The following is a 26220-nucleotide window of genomic DNA, read 5'->3' as shown; positions in this document are numbered from 1 at the left end:
AGAACGGGCGAAAAAAAAAAAAGAAATAACACTGACTGATACAAAGTAAGTTTACAGAATAAGTACTCACAGTAAAATACTGTGATTTCTGCAGGTTTTTTCTGCCCTACGAGCATTATATGAAATGATAACCACCTACTACTGACATTGGTGTTTGCCCTGAAAATTCATACATAAATATAGGTATACTCATTTTATGTGGCCACCCATTACTTCTCATCCCTAAAGGTTTTCTGCTTTATTATACTCAGAGTGGAAAAAGCTTCTTCAACATTCATTAATAAGTATTTTAAATACAGTTACAAACTGTACCCCAGATCACATAAACACACGCTCCAGGAGAATTTATCGGAAGGAAAGTTCAAGCCAGAATAAGCTGCACTGACTTCTTCCTATGAAAATCTGGCATTGAGCTCACATATCTGTCCCCCTAACCCTGACACCGGGAGAGAAAAGAGGCCAAGACAGTAACATGTGAAGGCAGAGAAGTTTTGCTATCCTGTCTCACGTGGATGAGGGCAGGCTGGTTTAAGAGTTTCTTCCAATTTCTCCTCCTTTTGCAATTCCAACTCGGGGATTTCTTCGTGCACTGACTGATGTATATGGGGACTGACATGCAAGTTAATAGAGCCGAAGGAACAAAAGCATGGAGTTACATTTCCAAACAGCATTAGCCTAAGGAACCAGGCATGGACTCTCCCACAGCTGGCACGCATCAGCAGCCAACCTCTACACTCAGTTGCATTCATATCACCCCTCCCAAATCAGCATAACTGAGAAACTGGCCCGTTGGAACAAACTCGCACTGTCTCAGCCTTGAGCTGTAAGAGCTGGCCAGAGTATCTGTACATGAGCAAACGCTATCATATCTATGTTTTAAGATCAGTTCTATGTTGAATACTCCTAAAAGAGCCATTATTCTAGAACTCTGGCAGATTATTCATGTAACACTACAGAAGTACATCTCCGCAGCAAGGTGCAAATACAGCCAACGTCATCCGCCTGTGCTCCAAGCAAATGCGAGGCCACGTGCACCCCTGCGCGCAAACGATACAGTCAGCGCAGCACTGAGCCCATGCTAACGGCACGGGGTCTGTACTGATACAACCTGCTTATTAGCCCCATGCCGAACAGTCACGGCTGCCGCTAGGCCACATCTATCTGCTCAAGTGCTGGCACGTTAGTTACAACCTGTGTACAACACGTGACAGACACGAATCCCACATATCCCAGAGACACTTTGTTCTGAGATTCTCAGTTTCTAGCTCTGTTTTCAGAGATGAAAACCTGGCGCAGGGGGTGGGGAGGAGGAAGAGCCAAATTCCTAGCAGAACTTTGGAGCCAGCTTCCTCACTAGATATCATTCTGGCTTCGCTATAATGCCTCCCACCACAAGAGTCTGGCTGCAAAGAATACTGTCTCTCCAAAGCCCGAGAGCTTTACCCAGGATTTTTCCAATTCTATTTGTCATTCTGGATGACTGGTGAAATTGCTTGAACCCTCAAGATACTGCAGTGCTGCTAGAAAAGTCAGAACACTGGCTGAACTCAACAGGGAGGTGAACAGAGTTGGATAAAATTTACAGAGCAACACATCAGCATCGGCTGCCTGAAGTGTGGGGTATGTGCTATACTAATTTTACCTGTCTTCACTTTGCATTTCAGACAGCTTTTCGTAACAGCAGAACCCAGAGTGGACAAACATCCTGATCCCTACAGCTCAGGCTCCCATTTATCTGAGCTATCAAAGAGGCTGTGGCGATGCCTAGGCATATACTTCATTTCATATTCCAGGTTAGTAATATCCTTTCATCTCAGATCAAACATAGATGTATTTTAAACTCTTTCTCCTCAGTTCTACAAATAACTTTTTTGGAAGAAAGAAAATTATTCTCCTTCAGTCGTCGTTACTGCAGTTTCAAGAAGAAAAAGTATGAAAGAGACAAAAATCAGCCATAAAGATCCAAAAGGGCATTTTCAGAATACAGCAATCTCAAAGTACACTGAGCATTGGTTTCACTCACCTTAGTTTTTACTACAGCTATTCAAGTAAATCCTTTCTCAATGGCTTATTGATTGCAAGTTTGATTATTCTCTTGAATTCCAACATCCATAGACTTGATTTTACAGTATCAATGGGAACACATAAAAGCCACACACTCCGCAGGATAAATGAATTAGTACGGTACCCTTATCTATTTACCAGCCAGCAGCTGCACTCACACACACTTGCACCGCAGGTGGCCAGCAGCATTTAAAATAGAAGAAAGCTTCACTTCTCTGCTTGTAATCATACTTCACAATCTAAATCACACATATTATTTAAATAATCTTTCAAAGAATGCTATGGAGAAGAGAAAAAAAAAACATCACTGGAGAATTACACCTATGTCTGTGTTTAATATGAAAACACAAGTTTCCTAACACGAAGAGATTTCCTGCCAGGACTGGTGGCACCCCAGAGCCCAAGCGTGTGCAGCCTGCCCATTGCCATAGGTGGCACTCTCACACCATCTCCCACTGTCTTTGGGGCTTTGTCCCCAAAGAACAACCGAAAAACCACTGCTTCAACCATGGCTTATCTATAGCAAACGCATTCATCACCCATTTTAGGGAAAGAGCAGCAGCAAAGCTAGCTATCAGCACACAGCCTTCCCCCTTCCTCAGTGAGCAATCTGGATTTCTGCCATCAAACACAACTGCCCGGCCCACGGGTTCTCTCATTTACTCAAACCCATCATGGGCAGCATTACACATGGCTAAAAGCCCCACAAAGTCACACATTCAACAGCAAAAATATTTTTGTGATCACGAAAAGTAAGAGATTGAACCATCATGAATGTGACAGTGAGAAATAAAACTATGGGCCTTTGCAACTACAGGTAACTGGTAGAAGTTCACTGGTTTGGCAGCTGGTAACTTAGGTGGCTTTCTGCTAGATGGCCTACTGGTTTTGGTTTTCTTTTTCTGAGGGCCAGTATGAGTACAGGAACCTCAGAAAGTGGTCTGTAACTGTCTGTCCCTTTCCAAGGAGCATTATAAAGCCATCAGCTCATTTGAATGAACTTACATTTGAAAAAAGGGTGGGTTTTTCACTTTATTGATGCACTCTTCCACACAGGATTTTTTCAAAATCTACATCAAACAAGGAAAAACAAATGCTGAGAGGGCAGATTTAGGGCAATTTATCAAGGCCTAGGAAATAGCTTCCAGATGGATAGAGCTGTTTGGTGCTGGCTGGTGAGAAGGAAGCAAGGTATTGTTATTGAATTAGCATGAATCTCTGGTGGAGAACTGTGTGGTAGATAGAGTGCCCCTTTCATATGGTTTGCATTTGGACCTGTCAAATATCATTTTTATTCAAAAACCTGTGGTAAAGACACACAGTTCTTTTTTGCTTATTAAATTTCCACCAGTTCTCCCCATACTGTTATCCAGTCAGTACTTTTAAACTCTGCTCTAAGTGCCATGCCTGGGTCTGTTTGCTCATTGCCATGCTTGGATGACAGCTTGGTGCTTACAAGCACACAAGTGGTTTTACGTTTTATGTTCACACACTGAATGTCACCTGAGAAAGTGTGCAAGAGTGGAGAAATGCTGGATGCTCTACAAGATGTTTAAAGTCACTTCAAGAGTTCATCAAAACCTTTCTAAGTAAAACTGCATACTGAGGTCTAATGTAAACTAGAAAGTGATTGCTAATATAACTAGAGGATTATTCTTGATTATTCTTAATAATAAATCCGCCCTTTGTAAACATGTCCTCTAGCAGTATAAATGCATCTATACTGGTGCATTTGCTAATACAGAAATACTATTAAAAAAAAAAAGAAAAAACTAAGGGCAAAAAAAGATATGCTCATAACAAACACATTTACTTTGAACTACCTGATTTCTGTTCCATGATACGTGCCTTATCAAGTAAGACATACACAAAGACTTCGGTTTCCTGCTAGTTTTGAAAGCCTTTACTTTTCAAGTTATCCTAACAGTCACCTAGTCCCATCTGAAGAATTCAACATAGTTTATGTTAAACATCAAATTAAAATGACCGTTCTAAACGTGAGGAGACAAACAGCCACAGTTTCCCTCACCGCAAAGACAAATCACTTGTTACCAAGTAGCCAGTTTCAGCTGAATGAATTTTTGACAATATGGTCTTTTAAGATCCTAGAAAAGTTCCTAGTTGATATGGCAATGGGTAGAAGGATTTTTCATGAGAGGAAATTTCCAATGGCTTTCTCAGTTACTTAGGAGAATTATTATTCTTGAGCACCAAGCATGGAGGCACTGGGGTGAAATACAAGAAATGAGCTTTACATCTTCCCTTTTCCAGAGTTTCAGGGATTTACCACAATGACTCTGTTACCATCTGTGATGTATGGGATATATCCTAGGCAAACAGAGAAGGGGAATGGTGATACCATCAGAACCAACTAATGCCTAAATCCTACCTGAAACATAAGACATGGATACTAGTGCTTACTTCCCACACACGTCTGGTTTTGCTCTTCTTTTTTTCCCCTGTAGTTCTTATTACTGTGTTTTATGAGCATTTGCTTCAACTGACCAAAACTCTGCAAGAAATATCCAACAAGGCAAATAAAATCACAGTCTACAGGACGCAACCTACTTCTTTGGCCCTAATATCCAATCCCCTCCAGGCTGTGAACAGATCACGTGTCTCATTTATTACTTATACTCAATCCTTCAGCTACTGATTACTGAGCTAGATTTTCAGTTATATCAACTCTGAAACAAAGTCTTGGTAGCTTTAAAATCTCATGATGTGGTGTCAACAATGGGAGTTATACATCATTACTGAAGAAATTGTGTTCCTCCAGACGGTTTTCTGATTTTCAAATGTGTTATCAAGAAACTGACACTGCATGCTCACAATGCTTGGCATCTACAGGACTTCACATCTGCAGATCACTCTGTGGACATTAGTGCTCAGAAGTCAGAGACAGGTGACCTAGTGCTTGTGTCTACTCAGTTCTCACCTTTCTGCTAAGCAGATGGATGTAAGCTAGCAAGTATCAACATTCTGTAACTGTGGACTAAACTGGTCCTTAATTCTCATCTGAACTACCCCCTCTTTGGCCTGGCAGCTTATGAAATGGTTATCTTGCTACTGGCAAAAGAAAAGACATGAAAATGAGGATAGTATCAGTTTGCCATTTCATATGGATGTCTACATCACAGAATCAGAGACTGCCCAAGGCTGGAAGCAACATCTGGAGATCTTCTAGTCCAACCACTCTGCTCAAAGTAGGGTCAGTTAGAGCAAGGTGCTCAGGATGACCTGTATAGCGACGGCAGAGAGAGAAAGAGATGCCTTTCCTATTGCACAGGATAAAGTCTGTAACAGGGCGCGGTTGAAAGGTCAACACACAATCTGCTTGAGTAAGAGATCTTTTGAGCTCAGTTGCCTGTAAAATTGACTTCTCATGGTACAACAATTAAGAAAACAGAAAGGATGGGGAACACTTTATTGCTTTTCATGTAGTTCATTTGAAGTCATACCTTGAAGCCAAAAGAGCAAGTGCATTGATAAAACTCCACTGGATCATTGTTGCATGTCCCATTGTTCTTACAAGGATTGGAGAGGCAGGGGTTACACTTGGACACAACACTGATATCTACTGGCTCTGGAAAGGCAAAACACAGTATATTAATAGAGAACTGGATTACAACATTAATACTTCTCGTACTCACACATACATTTTTTCCTAATGCAGTATTCACCCCATGGCTAGCACAAACGCACATGCTGTGGGCACAACTTTACACAACAGCACGGGATTCTCATGGATTAGAGAGATTTTAAGTACTTAAATCAAGTGCTACGTGAGTTTCAATGATGCTCATATTCTCCTGGACACGCAAACATCAGCTCTGAAAAAACATGTTGGGCCCAACATGTGGGCTTATACATATACATGGCTTTCAGCAATTTTTCCTTCTCTCAGTGCTGGAAATTCTGGAATAGCAACCCCTAGGGAACTATAACATGACATTTCTATGGCTGGTAACAAGAACGAAAGCGCAGATGCAACAGCAGAAATGAAAAACATGCATAAGGAAGATTTAGCCAGAGGCTTATGGGAATATTTAGGTGCAAAGTGTTCTACCATCCTTAATTTTAACAGAGATGAAAACTTATTTTCTTCCTTTTCTGCCCAGAAGAATGATTATCAACACTCAGCTATCTCGGCAAAATGCAACCAAGACAAATAGGCAAAGATGTAACTGTATGCAGGTAATATACACGGCCATACTGAAACCATTTAATAAACCATGTTTAGTAACAGAACTCTTCCAGAGAAGTAGTGATGATTGTGAGTGAGCAGGAAAATTAACAGACCCCAAAACAATGCTAAGTACATCTGGGGTACCAAGTCAATCAATATTTAATTGTTGACATTTTACAGAAAGCTAATTTAGACAGTTATATTTACAGTTAAAGAAATGGTGATTTTGAAGGGGCTAAATTTTTAATATTAATGAGTTAATAGCTTTTACACGTAAAAAAATAAAACCTAACACTTTAAAAGGGCTTAAATTATATCAGGTAGTAAAGACCCTAAAATAATTTTATTTCATTTTTAAGGAAATACATGTTAAAATAGCTTAAAATTGTTCCTGTGCTAAGCAGAAGCAGGCACAGAGCTTCTGTTATTGCATGATAAATAATAAGGAGGAGTAAATTGTGAAACATCCTGGAAGTGAAGAAAAGAAGCTTATCCTTGATGTTAGAGAGAACAGAGAGAAGGTGAGCTGTAGAAGGTTACCAAAACTAGGGATGAAAAAAATCCCTTCCAGTCAAGGATTTGCTTTGGACTGTCCTATATGAGCTATAAACCTTTATTATTAATTTTGAATACTTGCACAGCACCAACACAGGGTGAGGACATGACAGAAACCAGTACCAAGGGCTCTCAGCTGAAAAGCACCTGCAATGTAAAGGCTACATCCTGATTCTATACTGATGGCGGTGTTACCAGGGCCACTGATTGTGGAGTGCAACATGCAATAATGAGGAAAAAATACACAAGAAGTAACAAATCCAAAAAAAGAAAGATAAGACCATTGTTGTCCTGCATCTATCTTCTGAATGCCATACATGCTTTTAACTTGGAGTTAGGACAGGAAGAGGAAATAACATCTGAATTTCTGGCACTGACGGGGGTGGAATGTGACATAGCTGAGCTACTTTTGTCTTGAAGGTAGACTATGAGAAGAACATATGAAGGTAGCTCCTCGGAGAGCTCATAAGACAGGCAGCAGTGCTGCTGTTCTAGATTTAGAGGTCACTAAGCCAGAATTCGTTCTATTATTTATTTACTTCATAATACACACTCGCACATTTTCCATTTATTCCTATGGCATAGATCAAAGGTAATCAATGTAGGAGCTAATAAGAACAGTGTTAGTTCCTAGCAGTTAAGTACTTCATTAGTTTGCCCTTGTGGATTTGATTTATAAATCCATACAGCAAAATGCCCTCAGCCCAGCACATTCCTTTCCTCTACTGCATAACTAGGAGGGCAATTTAATAAAAAGCAGAGCTGAGTTTGCATGACTTGCACATTACATATTTTTATTTTCTTGGCTCTGCTGAGACATAACCTTCTGCTCAGTCACAGGCTAAAAATATAATTTTAGCAAGAATAAGTTAAACTCGGCTTTTTTTTTTTTTAATGTACAAGTTACTGGCGGTCACAGAGGACACCTATGCACTACCTTTACACAAGCATCTCCAGGTACCACGCTCAGCATGGGCTGACTTCTGCAACAATGATCCAGGCTTTTAGGGGAGCCGGGGGTTCAGCCCACCCTGAGCTCTGTGCTAGCAGTACATGAGCTAAGACTGGATCTATGCAGCCAGAAGGACAGACATACCCTTGGATGTGACATCCCACGGACAGTCTCACTCTGTACCGACTGCAGCTACAGCTACAGTTTAGTGATGAGAGGACACTGTAGCTGCAGGACAAAGCCAGGCCACGCTGTACCCTGTCACAGGTCACGCAGGTGGCTCCAGCCCAGCACTTGACTTTGTAATAAACCCTGCTGCTTTACCATAAAAGAGCATCACCGATGTCCAGATAGAGTAGCATGAGGCATTGGATCTTAAACGTGCACATGGGAAATGGGTTCAGTTAGACTACCAAATCATGCAGTGTTTTTCAAAATACATGTATTGTGATGAGAAAAGGTGAATTTTGCTAGGGCCTGGAGCTTCTTCGATTATACTGCCTCTCATCCAAACCATCAACAGTTTCTGCTTGTCCAAAGACCACCTCCAAATCAACACTTTTTTCTCCTTTTCTCTCAGACAAAGCAAGCCATGGAAACAGCTGGGATAGCAGAAAGCCCACCAGCTTTCTAGTGGATGAAACCAATATTTCTTTGTTTCACTTCATGTGAAAAAGCACATTATTTGGTATTTTCAGTATTTAGGGTATATTTGTACTTCACATTTGAGAGACTATTATAAAGTCTGTAGTTCTGATAAGTACAGTCAGAGTTCTGAGAGTTTTGAGACTGACATTTCAAAGTAATTAAATTATAAGGTTACAGTTATTAAAAATATATTTGAAAGGACGTAAAATTCAGTTCAGGCTTGGGAACTTCTGTTCTAAACCCACCTCAACACCCTCATTTGTTTGTTCAGCAGTTTAATGCCAGCCTTTATAAAATCATGCTGCCAAGCAGTACTGTAAATGTGCATGGCACTCTGAGAGACATAAAAACAGGCTTTATGCTCTCCTTTCCATTTCTAAGAGAGGCTACTGACCCATCTTTTTCACTATAAATATAGCTCCCTCTTCACATACCTGCTGGTAACCTAAGTGAATCTCCAAAAATTTTTTTACAATAAGAACATACAGGTATATCCTAATCTAATTCAGTAATAAGCTACTTACTTTACCCAGAAAAGGTCTGCTCCTCAACATGTGTCTAACTGCTCCCTAACGCAGCACACTCCTATCACTGACTACCCCTAGTCGTTAATGGCTGCGCTTCAACCGTCTCCTGAATAAGCGTATGCTGTATTCAGACAGGAAACATTTTCCATAATCTACAGTTTCTAACAGAGAGCTGATGAGGACAGTTTGCAGATCTTAAAATGAAAATGTACTTCTGGTAAATACTTGCTTTCCAGATGAATTCTCAGCTTCTCAGTTTTCAAGTAAATGTATATAATAACTAGAATGCTCTGTATTTTTAAAAGAACCCTTATTTTACCTAGTTTTCTGGAGTAGGTAGAAGGCTAAAACCAATTTATTTGCTCAAATAAGTTCTAAAAACATCCTACAGGCTAACTTGCTATTATACAATCTGGTGCAAGCAATGGGAATACTTACTCTTCTGAGGTTTGCTGGTTTTCCTTCCAGCAGCGCAGTTAACTGCACTTTGTGGACAAACACTTGAAAATACAACTTGAACGTAACGTGATGGTTTGGAACACGAAAGCCAAACCCAGCTCCCCCTCAAACTCACTTTACAACCAAACAGCTTCCAAGAGTACAAAAATAAAGCGCTGTATATGAGGAAAAGCAACAGGACAGAACAGAGAGCCTCCCAGCTTGCTCTTACCTTTGCACTGGAAGTGGTGAGTTGGCGTTGTGAGCAGCAGCCTGTCCACCATGGCATCAGGCCCGCTGCAGCGGGCTATCCCCGGCTCTTTGTACCCCGCCTTCACCCACTCGGAAAGCCAGCGGAGGTTGCAATCGCAGTGCAAAGGGTTGGTCCCCAGAGCCCTAGTGTGCAAAAAAATTAACAACAGTTATTTGGGCTTGCAAGCAGAGATAACAGCCCTGATCTCATCAAGGTACATTTTATTCTACACTTTCACAGGAATTCTTTACTTCAAAATGTGGTAAAGATGATCTGAGTATTCAGGAAGTTTCTTTGATTTATCTCCTCCAGTATTCCCATTCTTCTCCCTTCTTCCCATCATTAGTTCAGGAGGTTGTATAAATACCTAACAACAAATCACTTCTCCAAACAGCAAATCACTTTTTCAAGCAATTGTGCTTGAGCAATGTTGCCAGACATATTGCTTTCATCAAATTTATCACATTGGTTTCTTTTATTGAAGTCTTTGGCCTTCACAAGCATATTCTAACAGTGACTCGTGTAATTTAGTGTGGATTTGATGACTCATGTTAATGTCTCCTCACTAGATGCGCACAGATACCCTTGTTTTCAAAACTGTGACCTGGTGTCTGCTCCGTTTGTTTCTGGGTTTGAAAACACATTTGCTGGCAAACCCATCACTTGAGTTAAGTCACATGGTTGAAGGAGATGCATTCACATACTGTAATTATAATTCACAGAACTTTTTCATTACTCATGGCGATCTATACAAAAGAAAACAAACCTTTTAACCTTAAATGTAAGTGCTGCCTTGACTCACTTATACTATTTTTTTTCTCTTAAAGAAAGGGTCTTTTCAGGCAACCAGTCAATTACAAACAAAGTCCAGACTACAGAAAAGTCAGTTGAAAAACAATTAATTTTTGAAAGTGTGAAGAAACGCATGTTGGAAGTCTGAATTTATTTTGCTTAAAGTAAATATAAGGCTTTAGCTGTACAACACTTGAAATACCATGGGAAGAAAATTAACTAAATAACAATTAGCATAGGGAAGAGATACTAAAGAAACCAATAATTCAAATCGGGTGTTAGACTTTACTATTTCTGCACATTAGAAACTATTTTTAAGATGGTATTCTAAACTAAGCTTCTTTCAAATAAAAACATATCATACAGGATATTAAGATAGAAACCTCAGTAAATTTGTTGATACATTTCTATTGGAGTGACTAATGAACCCACTGTGCCCTAGACAGATTCATAATGAGAGTTCATAGGTTCAAACCCTGTCTGGGGCTCATTCATCAAAATTAAACGTGTACTGTGGCACAGTATTAAAAAATATCCATCCATTCCTTCTGTAAATCCACTGCTTACAATGTAAAAAACCTACTGAGTTGACTTTTTGACCTTGTAACTGTGATCAACTGGCTCACTTGTCCAAGGTCAAACAAAATGCAGCAGGGAAAGTTGAACCAAGAAATTAACTTCAGCGTTGAGCAACTGCCATACATAAAATGGGAGTGGGAGGATAACAGAAAGCTAGTCACCGTGTTAATTAATCTTTATAAACTAAATTAGAAATAAAGCTGCTCTATAGACACTAGAAATGATTACCAATAACACTGCTGTACAAGTGCAGAAATTATCACATGGATCTTTCCATTATTTTGTTTGTGGTTTTGGTGTTCTGGCTTTTTTCCCCCCCTCATTTCTAGAAACTATAGTGAATTCTACCTTCATTCGTTCTAACGAGTTCTAACACACTCTCTCTATTTCTTTGCCCATTATAACAAAATATTTCCAGAAGGTAAAAATATCTTGTGCTGTAATGAAATAGCACCAGCAGCATTTTCAAAATGTTGTGCAGGTATTTCTGCTCAGACACTTTTTTTTTTTTGAGGCAACTTAGAATAAAGCTAATTAAAATAACTCTGGCCGTGATAATGTGGAGAGACTGACGAGAGGACAGCTTATTTTTCTAGCTAACTAACAGAAATTTGAATAAAGATAAGATGATTCAACAAGATCAGGAATGGGAGCTGTTTATTGAAAATGCGTCTGACAGAAATACCTGCTGTACCCAGCATCTGTTACCAAGGGTTTCTTCGTGGAGTCCTTGGGGTGCTGAGAGGTCAGTTTATGCGTGGGCACTATTTGGGAAACCAAATCAGTTAGAGTTATGTGTATCAGTGAATGGTGAGGACAGAAAATGCTGAAACTGACCTAACTGAGGGGGTCTCAGTGCTACCCCAACAGATTTTGGGTTATTTTTAAGTATTAATATATGTGGGTCTTCAGCAGTGCTGTAACATTTTTATCATTGCCCTGGAGTAAAAAAGCGAGTAGAGTCATGGCTTAAATAGATGATTATACGATTCAAGTAAATAAAGTAATAAACAGTAAACAAAACCAGTGTGTGTACACCATATACAAACCTTCCTCTGTCTTTAGGGTGGTGTATCAGCTACACAGTTCGTTATGACAGTTACATTACAACAGAATGATGTTTACAGTGTAAAGGAAATTTGGTGAACATTTTCTTGTAGGCTTTAAACAGCTATGGAAAAAGTGATTACAGTATCTCGATCTCAGTTTTGTTCTTCCAATTACAAACCAACTTAAAGCTATTACAAAAGACTGACTAAAATCATAGTTTCGTCTATGCTACACAAATATTTCTTTGGAATTTTCGTGGTTAATTTGATACTCTCCCTCTTCCTCGCTCCCCAGATGGTGTTGATGCAGAAGGCCCAGGCCGCTCATCACCTTGGTAGTCACCTTTCTCCAGCCATAATACCTATCCTACTCTTATACACACACCTTGTAAATTTAACACAAAAATTTGTTCGCCTTTGCATTACGTGTTTGATGAGTAGCAACTCCTTGTATCATTTTCAAAATTATTCCAAGTGCATGCTTTCTCCTTGAAGAACTATGATGAAAATTGAATGAATGAATTTATTTTTATTTACCTATGACTGAATAAGCACAGCTTATTCTGGCATGCAAAGAGCAGAATCACTGCGGTTGCTAAAAGTTTCAGAATCCTCTTTAAGAAACTGGAGAGCACAATTGCACTGCAAAATTAAATTGTTCAGCTGCGCAAATTACACCCCAGATAGGTCTTATTTATTTTATGGATCCTATTTATTACTCTTCATTTGAGCTTTGTGTAGTTTACATTTCTGGCAGCACATATATCTAAATAGATAGACTGCAGTGACTGTATTGGGCCAAAAGGGTTTTTATCACTCCCTAAGGTGAAAATTGTATCTGCACTTCATTTAAAGTAAACCCTGAGAAAAATCCAAACAAATGGGGCATGATACGTTTATCTCTTGAGTTCTAAAAATACCCTCAGAAGCCAGATTCCAGTATGGAAGGTGCCACTGCGCTTCCAAACAGAGATACAGGGCTTCAGCTCAGTCAGACTTTCATTCCAAAACAATATACAAAATGACTTTACTATACTGGGAACATGATGAAGAAATACATTTTGTGCAAAACGAGTATTTTCTCTGACTTAGATACCAAGGTATAAGCTTGAAAAGAGAAGGTTGTATCTCAGTGGAAGCTGAAATTGCGTAAGTTGCTCACATATGATTTCTCGCTCTACCAATGCGAGATATCTTTACTTCTTATTGTCTAGAGAGAAACTGAGACAGAAAGCTCTTACACAGAAATAAACAGTTCAAGGACATATTTGCTATCCAGAAACTATGTAAATATGAACTGAATCTTGTGTTCAGGTAAGTGTTCTGGAGTTTAAGGTTTAAGAGAAAAACAGATGTATAAAACCTATGTTAAATGCATACATTTCTGTTTGTATGTCTTGATGTGTGTATACATCAACATCAAGTCATGTGCATGAGGGCAGCATCAGAGCAGAAAATATCACTATCAACTTGTGAAAGTAGTCACTTCACAAAAGGACCAGACATACCCAACCCTCTGATGACTTTAGAACAGTAATCAAGAAACATGCTACACAAAATTACTTTTCCTTTACATCTATTGTCTAATAGTGTGCAGTATCACACATTATCTCAGATAAAGAAAACATTTTCTGTTCACTCTTTTGGCACCAACTGTTACACTTCAGGTTGATTTTGTTACAATTGCAGCTATTTGTCTTTACAGTTCTTTCATCAACTGAAATGCATTAAAAAATATCCTGGACTTCCACCAACATAACGGTAATTTCTTGAAACATCTGAAATGTCTAATAATTTTTGCAAATTATGGAATCAAGTACTAATGCTGTGAAATGACCGATTTCCATATGATTAAATATGTATGTCTGAAGTAGTGATTAATCAACAAGTTCATGTCCTGACAACATTTCGGTATGCAAAACATATGACACTTATTAAGCAAAGAATTCACATTTGCTTAGTATTTGCTCTTTGTGGGGGGTTTCCTGTCTCACTCTCAGACCATAACACACTCTGCATGTCACACAGATAATGCTGAAAGAAAGCCTTAAACACAAAGCCCACTGAATAGGAAACTGTCACATTTCCTCATTTGGTTTTCCTTAAGAAAATATTTTGGTAACCAGTAACAACAGGTTCTAGTATTTTTTTTTTTTTTTTTTCATTTGAACAGATGCACTATGAATATCCCGAGCAGAATATGGAAAGTGAGCAGAAAACTAAAAAAGCTATACAATCTTAAATTTGTAATAATATGGACTGTTTTATAAATCTGAAACTGTCACTCAGACAGATGAACACGGACAGAAGTACTTACAGATGGGACAGTGACACTAGGTCGTTGAAAGAACCTTCGGGAACACTGGAAATATCGTTTCCGTGGAGCGTCCTAGAAGAGGGGAGAAGCAGGAAGGTATCAAACCACAGTACTTTATCTGCTCCCCACAAACGAAGGAATTGTTGCATAAGAAGGATATTTAATTTTGTTTCTATGAGAGTTCCTACGAGCTTCACAACTCACAAACTTCCATGCTTTATTACTTGTACTTCTAGATGTTGACATTTAAAATAATGATACCATCAGAATTGTTGGTGACTAATGTTTTAAATTACAAAGGTGACATACTATTTATGCTATTAAAAGTGTACTGATGACAAGCAGACCCTCACATACAGACTTGTATGCTTTTATAGAATCCCATTAGCTGGAAACAGAAAAAACAGAGCAGGGAAAATGGGAAATGTGAAAGATAAATTACATATCGACTTCAGAGAGATCCTAGGAGAAAGCAAGGGTCCACGAGGGCAAATATATCTGTACTTTCACATTCTAGCTTCCCAGGAAATACTTCTTTGTGTGGTATTTTTAAAATCTATTTGACAAATACATTTATGCTACCAGGGAAAATAGTTGATATTAGTTGTTTTACAGCATTAGTCACCCTGTGCAAAGAAATGAACATTTTTCTAGCAGGGCTTTCAGCATCCTTGTGAAAGAGTTCTCCACTGTTTCCAGGACAATTTAAGCAGCCACTTTATCTCTTTTCCAAGAAATACATTTATGTGTGTGTTACATAGGCAAGTATAAGTGGAAAGATTTTTCTTGCAGCTTGTAGAGCTCACTTGTATTCAAATTGGCAGAGTAAAAATTATTATTTGTGATTCCTTATGGTTTACACTGCAATTGCAACTGAAGGCTCAGCAGCTGTGAAAGACAAAGAGAGAGGAAGAGCACTTCTTGCAGCAGCAAGGCTAGGATCAGACAGGAAAACATGCAGCAACAGACTGTGTGCAGAAGGGTGCGGGATGCTGAGGGTGACAGTTACATAAAACCTATCCAGAAAATGCACCAGAGAAGATAAACAATCGTGCCACATTTTATTTTATAAATAAAACCAGCTGTTCAGCTCTTGCATCCTCTGCATTGCTAGAGAAGGCAAAAAATAGAATCGAGAAAAGTATTTAGAGTTTTTTCTAATTTTTCTAGTTTGCATGTTGCTGAATACCAGCTTACTACTTCAGACAGCAACAGGGAGAAAGAACTCGTAAGGAGCCAACAGGAGTCAAGTCCAGCGGATCTCTTAAACAAAAGTTGGTAGAAAACTTGCAAAGGAAAAGGACACCAATATTTTAAAATTATATTTTCTTTTGCACTTCTCCCCTGAGCTAGTTCAGCTATAGCAGACTGCTGTATTGTTTATGTCCTCTTTCCCAGGTCCAGGAATTACTGTCAGTGCTCCAGACGCGGCAGAGGGTGGAAACCAGAAACCTGCTCCGAGTCAGTTTTGTAGCAGCTCCTTCCCTCGAGTCATTTATTTTCCAATTTACCTGGTGATTTGGAGAACACAGCAACCGCGTCTTATTTCTTATTTTTCTGACTGTACAGATGCTTGAAACGGTGCACATTGAGTTTGTTTAAAACAAACCAAATGTCTGGGCCCATGGAAATACACATTAGCACCAGATGAAAATAAGGGGTCTTTTTTTTGCATCCTTTCTTCCCTTTCTCCACCTTAACACCTCTATGAGCTTCACTCTAAGCTTCCACATGATGCCTTACACCAGCATACACACAGCACAGAAAGCCAAATTTGCCAGAGGAAGATGTGCCTTGTCCTGTCTCCACAAGCCCGGGCCCTGCCATGGGGCTGGGAACTATGCAAGCAGAAGCAACGTCACCACCATCACGTTTCACAGCTGCTCGCGCAGCTTCTGTCTTATCGCACTGCAGTTTTTCTACAGAGCATGAAACCACAACAACTACAGAAGAGTTAGGCTCTATACCAAAAACTCCCCCTTCCAGCATCCTGATTCTGAAATTTTCTTTTAAGCATACCTAGGTTTCGGCTATTAGTAATAATACTTGGCATATATAAGGATGGATCTCCAAGTAATTAATCTGAACAGGAACAGGAAGGATATGAGCTCCCACACAGTAACTCCAGACAAAGCACACTCCCTAATTCTGCACAGAATGACCAACCGACTGAGCCATACCCCACAGCTATTAAATAAGGAGTATTTTCGTCGGTATACGGATGCAAGATCAGGTCTGGTCAACCACTTGTCACCAAAACATTCCCTCCTTCAATGAATTCAATTAAAATAATCAGTTCAGGTCCACCAGAGAGTTCTAATATTGATAACTACTTTGTCTCAATCTCAGCTTTTAAAATATGTTTACATTTATCTTCTAAAAAGACTAGCTTTGGACAAAAAACAAAACAAAACAAAAACCAAATCCACAATTTTTCACAGTTTTGGTGCTAAAACCTACTGACAGCAACTTTTGCTTTCTTAAGACTCTCTGTTGAAATTGCTCCCCAGCACACTTTGTCTGCCATTATGGATAAGCCATGTGAATACTGAAGATTAAAGGCCTGATTGTGTAAATACTGGTATACATTCAGGCTTAAACATAAACATGTTGACTCTGCAGTTTTCTCAGCTGGACTTGTGCTGAAAAGCATAAGAGTAAGTACCAGGTATCTGTCGAAGATCAACTTCATAATACATGGAATCATAGAATGGTTTGGGTTGGAAGAGATCTTCAAAGCCCATCCAGTCCAACCCCCTGCAAGGAGCAGGGACATCTCCAACCAGATCAGGTTGCTCAGAGCCTCATCCAACCTGGCCTTGAACGTTTCCAGGGATGGGGCATCCACCACCTCTCTGGGAACCTGTTCCAGTGTTCTACAACTCGCATTGTAAAAATTTTTTTCCTAATATCTATGATTGTTCTGATTTTCAAATATATATTTACTTTACTTACTATAGTGAGGCAAAAAGTAAAGAAAATAAGGAATTTGGAAGACACAGAAGCCTGTATGAGAAAGGTCTGCTACCTTCAAAGGCATGCACAGCCAACGGTAATGAGAACTCTTTATTCTATTTAAAAAAAAAAAGGAAATTGTTTTGCTGATGTTTTCTCTTTTAAATTCCCCCAAGAATATGGATAACAAATAACTGACAATAACAGATTGCACACTCACTTGGGAAGCCATTTTCTCTCTGGATAATTGATTTTTAATAACAACACAGATGACATGTGGCAAAAGTTGTAGCTGATACCAGAGTTTTGTGGGTCATAATAAATCAAATCAATCTGGAGGCTTCCAAATGCATGGAGCAGAGGCAGAGATTCCCGTTTAGGCTTCATTACACTTGTGCAGCTCTGTGTGAGACAGGGAGGGCTTCTCCTTTGAAGGAGGAATATACTTTTTCAATTTGATTATTTGATAATTTTAAAAAGCCAAATGATCACAGTTGTTATTAAAATATTGCCCTTTGTTTCTGTCCATATGTGGCCTGCAAGAACAGAAGTGAAAAGACAAATTGTACCTGTTGTAAAGAGCGAGGCATGGTACATTTAAACTGCAATTCAGGGTAGAGAGTCCCACAATAGCTCTAATCAAGCTAGCTTGCGTATCAGAAGCAGGCCAGAAGACAGCTCCATATGGAATAATTTATTTGGCCACGAAACAGAATATGTTCATCTGTGGCTGAATTTCAGGACTCATGTAACAGCTCAAATCTGACCATCCTACTGCGCTAGAAACCAGACTCCCAAGCCAAACTTGAAACAACAAATCCAAAGCACGTATCCTTCTAGCTTTTAATAATGAAAACTGGGAATCTAAAGCTGTCTTGTAAGTTAGCAGGCTGAAACCTAGATATCTATTTTACCACTCAAACCACAGTGAAAGAGCTCAAACAGCACTGCCTTATTGCTTCCACAGCTGCAGTACTGCTCATCTCGACACCTTAATTCCACACTTCTGGAGTCAGAGCACAGCAACCATCGCTCTTTAAATTTATGGAAACATTTGCATGTGAATGACATCTAACTTTAAAAAAAATATTAAAAATCCTAATTTGAAGCTTTAAAGCACTCAAAACATATTCTTCAACTCCTCTGCCCTGACCTTTTAGTGTTCAAAGCTCTTCCTCCTTCAGCACACAGAACAACCTCATCATAGATAAGCCATTTGATTTACTTGCTTTGAGTTTGCTGTGCAAGTAATGATGACCCACTTGTGTTGCTGGGCAGTGGGGAGGAAGGTGGCTTCTCCACCTTGTCCTGACAGCTGTACCTGGGGTCCACACATATGAGACTGAAGCAGGAACCAATCTAGCAGACGCCTAAGAAAAGCTGGAGGAGGGCTGCTTGCTGCAAGGAACAGGCCCGCAGCCCACACTCCAAGATCGTAAAAAGATTACTTTCAGAAGAGATTATAAGCAAATCGTGCAATCCAGAAAGCTGCTGAAAGCAGCTACACTGGAAGGAAAGAGTGCAGAAATGGATCTCTGAGGAAAGAAGCCACACGTGGACATCTCCGAGCGTGCCACCAGTCAACATGAGGTAAAATTTCATTCACAGCTTAAAGATATTTGAGACAGGCATCTCAGCATTACTGGCGCCCAGCCGCTGGCTTGACTTACTCATTGTTTTAGTGTGGGGACTTCCAATTTACTTCCTTTCAGACTGCACTCTTTTATGCAAAAAAATTGCCTGCAGAAATCTAAATTAATAGAAAATATTAGAAAAATGCACAAATTTTCAGTTAAGACAGTCTTGCTGACGCCTCCAATGGAAACTTACACTCTAAAGTATGATCAAATTTTTACAAAGAGAGAAGTCCTCTCCTGTGGGGCAGCCCAACAATGTTCAAGTAGAAGACTGAACCAGACTCTCGGAAGTCTCTTGGAGGCCTTTATTCATGATAGTTCTTGTCCCTGAACTATCAGAGAAAAGTCATTCATCCTGCAAATATGTAATTGCTTCTTTTCAAAGTTCAGCATTCACCTGCTCTAGTCATTACTGGACATATTGCACCTAAGTACAAGTACATTGAAGCTAATTGTGTGAAAATATTTATGACTACCGAATCAAGAGAAAGCCATCTGCTCATTAAAAACCTCCCTGCCATCAACAGCATTCTAATAAGCTGCAACTCAGCTGCATCGACGAAACGGTACTTACAGCACTCTAAGAGACCTGAGCCCATTGAACGCGTGGACTGGAATGCACCGCAGTCTGTTGTAGCTCAAGATGCTGGGAGAACGAGAGAACAGAGTTACAACGCTGTATTTTCTTTGATTATTTCACTCCTAATTCAACCACACAGAAGCATGGAAAGCCGCATGCTTATGTAACAAGATATATACTAATTGTTCAACACCTAAGATGGTGTCTGAAAAACAATTAAAACTGTTATCAAAACTTTGGACTACTTACAGAGTTGATAACTGAGTCATGTTGCTGAAGGTGTAATTGGCCAATACACTTATGCTGTTGTTGCTCAAATCACTGAAGAAACACAGACAGAAAATAACGCTTATATGTATGAATTGAGAACTAAGTCTTTGTTAAAGATTACATAATATCTGCACAGCAAAACACTTGAAGCAATTGAAACGTCACATATTATCAATTGATAGAATATTTTCTAAGCACCTTTGAATAAGCCCTGAAAGCAAAGCACATCAGACTCCCCTAAAAAGCTTCAGACTTAGAAACATTAAGGCATATTTCCAGCATGTAACATTAAAAAAAAATCAGTAAATACAAGCAAAATTTTTGAAGGAGGATACATTAATAGATGACACAAGTGTGGGTGAATATTTACTGTACCAATTTGCTCTGCAGTTTATTATAGGCATACCATTTCCATATGCTCTTCACAGTGACAGCTACTAGAACAAAATTTCATTTTTCACTTAAAAAAAAGTATTTTAGGCTCAAACAGTACATTTTGTTTTGTTGTTCCTCCCTCTTAAAAAAATAAAATTAGAGATGTTTCCAAATAAAACACTGTTTTAAAACAGTGGATTCCAGTTTTCCCCTCCTTGTATTTGTCTGAGGTTGTTCTGCCCATTTGACTTGAATATCTACAGCTGATTCAAACAGCATTTGAAAATTTCTGATAAATAGTTCAGCCAAGAAATTTCACTCATGTTATTTCACGAAGCAATTTACTAAAGAAGTCTCTGTGTGTGTGACTGTTCATAGCAGAAACAGCTATGCAAATTTTCATTGCCTTATCGTTATAAATATTGCCTCACCTAGAACAAATTAACGCTCTCTCCTCTGTTAACGACCTTTACAGCTTTGCACAGATAAATCTGCCAAATGAAACTGCAGCAGCTCGCATGAGAGCTCAGTCCTCTCGCAGAGCTTCAAACTCCTGCAGAGGAAGGGTCTCTGGTGCTCTCGGTCACCTCTCTCTTTCTCCACTCTTTATGAACAGTTATTGGCAGCAGTGGCCACTGTGAAATTCTTTCCAAATTCAAATAACAGAACGTTTTTGGGTTTTGTGTTTGTTTTTTTTTACCCCCAAATAATAATTACTTATGTTCCACCTAAAACACAGTGCAGAAAGAGTCATGTAATTTTCTTGCCATTGAAACCACGTGTTCCTTACATCAGTGTCAGGTGTCTGAAGGCGAAGAGCCCCTTCGGCACAGCAGTCAGATGGTTTCCTTCCAGATATCTGAAAAAAGTCAGATCTGACAATTACACAAACATGTTAACAAGAACTCCTGCCACTCAACCTGCACCATGAATGAGGAGAATACAAACTCAGGAAATTAGCTTTGATTCATTGCTTTCAAACTATAACGGTTTCTCCTTTATAAGTGAATTATCCAACATGCAAAGCATGACAGGAGCTTATTGATTTTCTTTTTTTTTTTTTTTTTTAATTTAAGACTTGGAAGCGAATAAAGGATGTCTGGCCTACAGCAAAGAGAAATGTCCATTTGATTCTTCTATGATAGCAACTGAAGAAGGGGAGAAAAATTGCATGGCTTGTGCTGTGAGCTTAAAGTTACCTTTAACAAGTTTTTATAAGAACATTGAGTGCTGACTGACCCTGTTAGGAAAGTGTCGTAGTTCAGCCACGATTGGGACCAGACTCCCTCACTCCCCCCACCCTCCGAGAGAATAGCGGGAGATAATATAAGAAAAACAGCTCAAGGTTTGAGGTAAGGACAGGGAGAGATCCTTAAAGTTACCGTCACGGGCAAAACAGACTTGACTTGGGGAAAAGTATTCATTTGTTACTAAAATCAAAGCACGATAATGAGACAGAGAACAAGATAACCTCCCTCCACCCCTCCCTCTTCCTGGTCTTAACATTATCTCTACCACCTTCCTCCCCTGAGCAGCAAAAGGGGGAAGATGGAATGGGGGTCGCAGTCAGTTCATCACGCGTTGTTTTACGCCACTACTTCGTCACCAGGGGGAAGAACTCCTCGCATTCCTCCCCTGCTCCATCGTGGGGTCCCTCCCACGGGCCACAGTCCTTCGTGAAACTGCTCCGGCGTGGGTCATCTCTTCCACGGGGTGCAGTCCCTCCAGAACGGCTGTCCCAGCGGGCCCTCCACGGGCCACAGCCGCCTTCAGGCACCCACCTCCCCCGATGTGGGGTCCTTCACGGGCTCCAGGTGGATCTCTGCTCCTCTGTGGACCTCCATGGGCTGCAGGGGGACAACCTGCTCCACCATGGTCGTCACCACAGGCTGCAGGGGAATCTTGGCCAGGAGCCACATTACTCCTCCCCCTCCTTCTGAAATGACCTTGGCGTCTGCAGCCGTTCCTCACAAGAAATTCTTCACAAAAGGCAGGCAGACGCCTCTCAGGTTCTCTTCACACCTCTTCTCCACTTCTTGCAGCCGGGCCGGGCTGAGTTGGGCCCAGTTGGCCACCCGGCGGGAGGCCAGAGGGTGAGGCCTGCAAGGCCCACAAGGCTCGTGCCTCCCCCTCTCTGCCCCTCGTTTCTGCTTCTTCACATCATCTCTTTTTTTTTTCTTTTTCCCCTTCTGTTTTCCCCCTTCTTAAATACGTTATCACAGAGGCATTATCCCGGAACATTCTGCTATCAATCGGCCAGCAGTGGGTCCGCCCTAGGCCGGCTGAGTGCACTGAACAAAGGCGAAACTTCTAGCAGTTTCTTACAGAAGCTACCACCGTAGCCCCTCATCACTAAACAAAACCAGAACAGAAAGTTTTTGCCATGTGCATTTAAGTTCCTTGTACAGCCAGAACTGGAAAAGGAGCAGCACTGCCAGGTCACTGTGTTGCAAAAAGTCTCACTTATTCCAGTGTCAACACAAACATCCATCAGCTCGATGCCACGTCCGTAACAGCAAGTCCTACTATGCCATATACATACTCCTCATCTTTCCTTTTCAAAGTACGCTAGTATAGGAGGAAATCTTGGCACAAACTGAAGACCAAAGACCAAGTTCTCTTTGAATACAGGCTCCTTCTATAGGCACTAAGTGTATTTAATAAAATAGCTTGTGTTTCAAGGGTGCAAGTTGTCTGAGACTCCACTGAACGTGCCTTTATTCAGATATATGCACAGTAAAGCTAAAGCCTTTTTAGATAATCCTATATCCTAATTTTACTGGCACACAGTGCCTGTATTTTGCAATTTTTCTTCACTGAAGAAACAGGAACATTCAGTAACCAAGGGAAAAATCCTGAACAAATATAATACTTTCCAAAAGTTTGCCCAGAAGAGAGCATAGGTACTCAAGACTCCACAGTTGGAATTGTGGTAGCAATAGGACATGGGGCTTTTCCTGTTTATTACAAAATAATAAGAGACAGAGCTGGAGTTCTTTTCCTTAACCTTGGCTTTTGGGTGAAACTGCACCCCTGGAAGATACCAAAGCAGTAAGGCTCCGATGGAAACTAACCACTGTGGTGCCATGACATGGTCAAGGTGTCCCTCCCCAGACGTCTGCCAGAAGCCGTAGCTACCTGGGAAGCAAATCCAGCCCTCTCAGAAAACACTGTGTAGGAGGAAAGCACTTCTCCCTCCACAGGTGAGGATAAAAGGTGAAATGACACTTCCCTTTCTTACAAGGTACTGTGGGGAATTTTTCCTAAGGTAGACATAGGGCAATGCAATAGATGTGGTATGTTTTGAAAGATAATCATGTGTAGCCAGGAAATGTAGCCCACAGACACCAGAACACTTAACGTGCTGCCTGTACTGCTAAAAATATAATCGGATAATCATGGTAAGAACTCTCATCCCACACATACAATTTCATTTTCTTTGGCAACAGACCTCCTTATTTTGCATTTACTATAGCAAGCAACAATAATAATAGATTATTACTGTGCTGTATGTTCCCTTTCTACATTAACTGTAACAACACAGAGATACTTGTATAAACTAAATCCAAGAAAATTTTCCCACAAACTTTATTTCTACATCATTTAAAAATAAAATCTATAAACACTAACAGAATTTTTACATAATAGATTTTATAACTGCCACTTCTCCCCTCCCCCCCTTCTATTTCAGCATAATGCCCTCTCACCATTTTCTGCTGCTTCAGCTCTCTTTTCAGCTAAACTACTCCAACCAAACTACTTCAGTTTCATGGTTTTCCTTCATGCCTGTGCAGATCCCATCAAGGCAGAGTTACCTTAGAGCACGTGGTGGAGCTGACCTAGCTCCTGCTAGGATTAGGCTGGACAAGCGAGACTACAGGCTTTTGCATTTTAAACCAAAAGCAAAATCCTTCCTTAATGAAAAAAACCTATTGAGCAAATTCATCTCTCCATTGACAAAGATCCCAAGCACTCAGTGACAGTGTTGCAGAGTCAACAGTTAGCCCTTGCAAAGCAGTGACAGCTGCTCTGCTGACGCAGACGATCACAAATCAGAGTACGGGTTAGTTATGCCACATTTACACTTCCCATGGATAATTCATATTCAGCAAGTGTAAAGTCACTTGCTTCATTTTGACTAAATTTGGCATAAATTATTTTGAAAATGGAGTTCCTTGGAGAATTCACACCCTAAACTGTTATGTAAAAGATCCTCAGAATTCAACCACATATGTTGTTATTTAAACTGGGCAAATCTTGTCTCATTTCCCCAGTCATGGTCTGCTGTGGTTGCAGCAAGCCACTGGGAGCCTGCACTTTCATCCCAGAGAGGTGCAAATTCTAAACCCATGCATGAGGGTGGGTTAAGGTTCCAGTCTTTATTCCAAATGCAAAATCAAAAAGATTTCCAAAGGAAATCAAAAGCAGGTAACGTATTAGGTATTTGGAAGCTATATATGATTGTCTTTTAGGAAAGGAGACAACTCTTGCAAGGTATTGAAATCTTCAGAAATACATTTTCAGAATATTCTCTTGTTGATGTCAGTATAAAACAGCCTGCAATTTGAACAAACTGATGACGGCTGGCCAAGGTTTTTCCCCCTGTTTTGCCTTCTGGTGCAATCAACAGTCGACGGTGCACATTTTAACCCAGCGCTTTGTTACTCAGAGCAACACAGACCTGCAGACCCCTGGAGTTTAACTCCTACAGAAGATCTGCTTTGAATAGCTTTGCATTGGTACTGCAGGTGATTTGATAGTTATATAAGCGTGCTAGCAGAAAGCTGCAGCACTTATACCAGTGCATAATTTCTGAACAAACACAATTTTACACTGAAAAATGACTGATTATGTACTTCTCATGCATGCACAAGAGCAACTCACCACTGTTAAACCTTTCACCACATGATACAAAGAATGGCAATATTTTCTAAGCAAAAGGCATTCATTTTGAAAGCACATTTAAGTGCAATGAATTTGAAATAACCAGAGCTTCTAGGGCATGGAGGGTGCCAAGAATCAGGAGGCTCTGAGATGCAACATTTGAATAAACCAGTTGCTGCCGGCGAGCTGTTGCCCACCATGGGCCAGGCCTCCATCAGCGCAGAGAGGGGATGTGGGGGCAGCAGCTCTGCACCTTGCTGGGCTGAAGATGAGGGCTGCAAGAGGGCTGGAAGCTGGACAGAGTGAAAAACAATTACTCCTGAGGGTGAAGGGGCAGAGCCCAGTTACAAAACTCTGTGTATTTATGTATATTTATATATAAATAAACAAACATGGATGAAGCTACAGACCCACTGCCCAAACAAACCATAACAGAATGATGTGGAGGGGAGGTTGTATTTTTATTTCTTTTTAGTCCTTAGCCAAAATTCTTTTCAATCCTTACCCATGATGTACGTGGCATCTGGTATGCAAAGAAATTCCGTCATGAATGAAAAAATTATATGTCTAATTTTAATGCTCAGAGTCAAGTTATTAATATACAGAGTAAAGAGTGGGTGTCAGCTGCCTTAATACAGACATACTGATGAGTATCCAAAACAACCTCATTTGCTTCCTGAAGTCTCTAGACTCTGTAGTTTAATGTATCAGATTGGAAATTGTTTTTTACCCCAAGAATGCTGCTGGGAATCCTGAAGTCTCAATAATGACTTGTAAACAACAAGCAATTACCAGAGACAAAATTGAAAAAAAATATGCAAACCATGTGTTCACATTGTCATAAAATGGCACCAACTGCCTACCAGGAAAGTCTTCTAAAACGTGAATGAGTTGCTGGGAACAGGTGGCTGTTTGGCCAGGATGGCTGGCACTGTGGGCATGGCCATGCCCCCTCCATGCCTGCCTCAGCCACGCCGGCTCGCGGAGCCCAGTGCCTGCTCATCCAGCACCTTCTACACACACTAACATCACATACAAAAAAATTAAAGCTAGGCATAAAAGATGACAGTTGTTCTTTTTCCAACTTGTCTATTTTTATACTGAAACCACTTGGATTGGAGGTGATATAACCCACACAAGGTGCCAAAGCATCATG

At 40.2% G+C, this 26220-nt stretch overlaps 1 protein-coding gene across 1 annotated transcript in view; it reads right to left on the bottom strand.

Moving 5' to 3' along the window:
• Positions 1 to 26220, bottom strand: part of SLIT3 (slit guidance ligand 3) — a 502049-nt gene that overhangs the window by 69084 nt on the left and 406745 nt on the right. The window contains exons 22-27 of the mRNA XM_086758841.1: positions 20971 to 21039; positions 19785 to 19856; positions 19530 to 19601; positions 14364 to 14435; positions 9606 to 9769; positions 5526 to 5650 (exon numbers count right to left, since the gene is read on the bottom strand). Coding sequence (XP_086614967.1) covers positions 5526 to 5650; positions 9606 to 9769; positions 14364 to 14435; positions 19530 to 19601; positions 19785 to 19856; positions 20971 to 21039 — 574 coding nt within the window. The remainder of the gene's footprint in view (positions 1 to 5525; positions 5651 to 9605; positions 9770 to 14363; positions 14436 to 19529; positions 19602 to 19784; positions 19857 to 20970; positions 21040 to 26220) is intronic.

This window comes from Chlamydotis macqueenii, chromosome 14 (assembly GCF_036417535.1).
Source record: "Chlamydotis macqueenii isolate bChlMac1 chromosome 14, bChlMac1.mat, whole genome shotgun sequence".
Classification (NCBI taxonomy): Eukaryota; Metazoa; Chordata; class Aves; order Otidiformes; family Otididae; genus Chlamydotis; species Chlamydotis macqueenii.
Note: the sequence above shows the minus strand (reverse complement) of the source record. Positions and strands in the feature narration are given on the sequence as shown.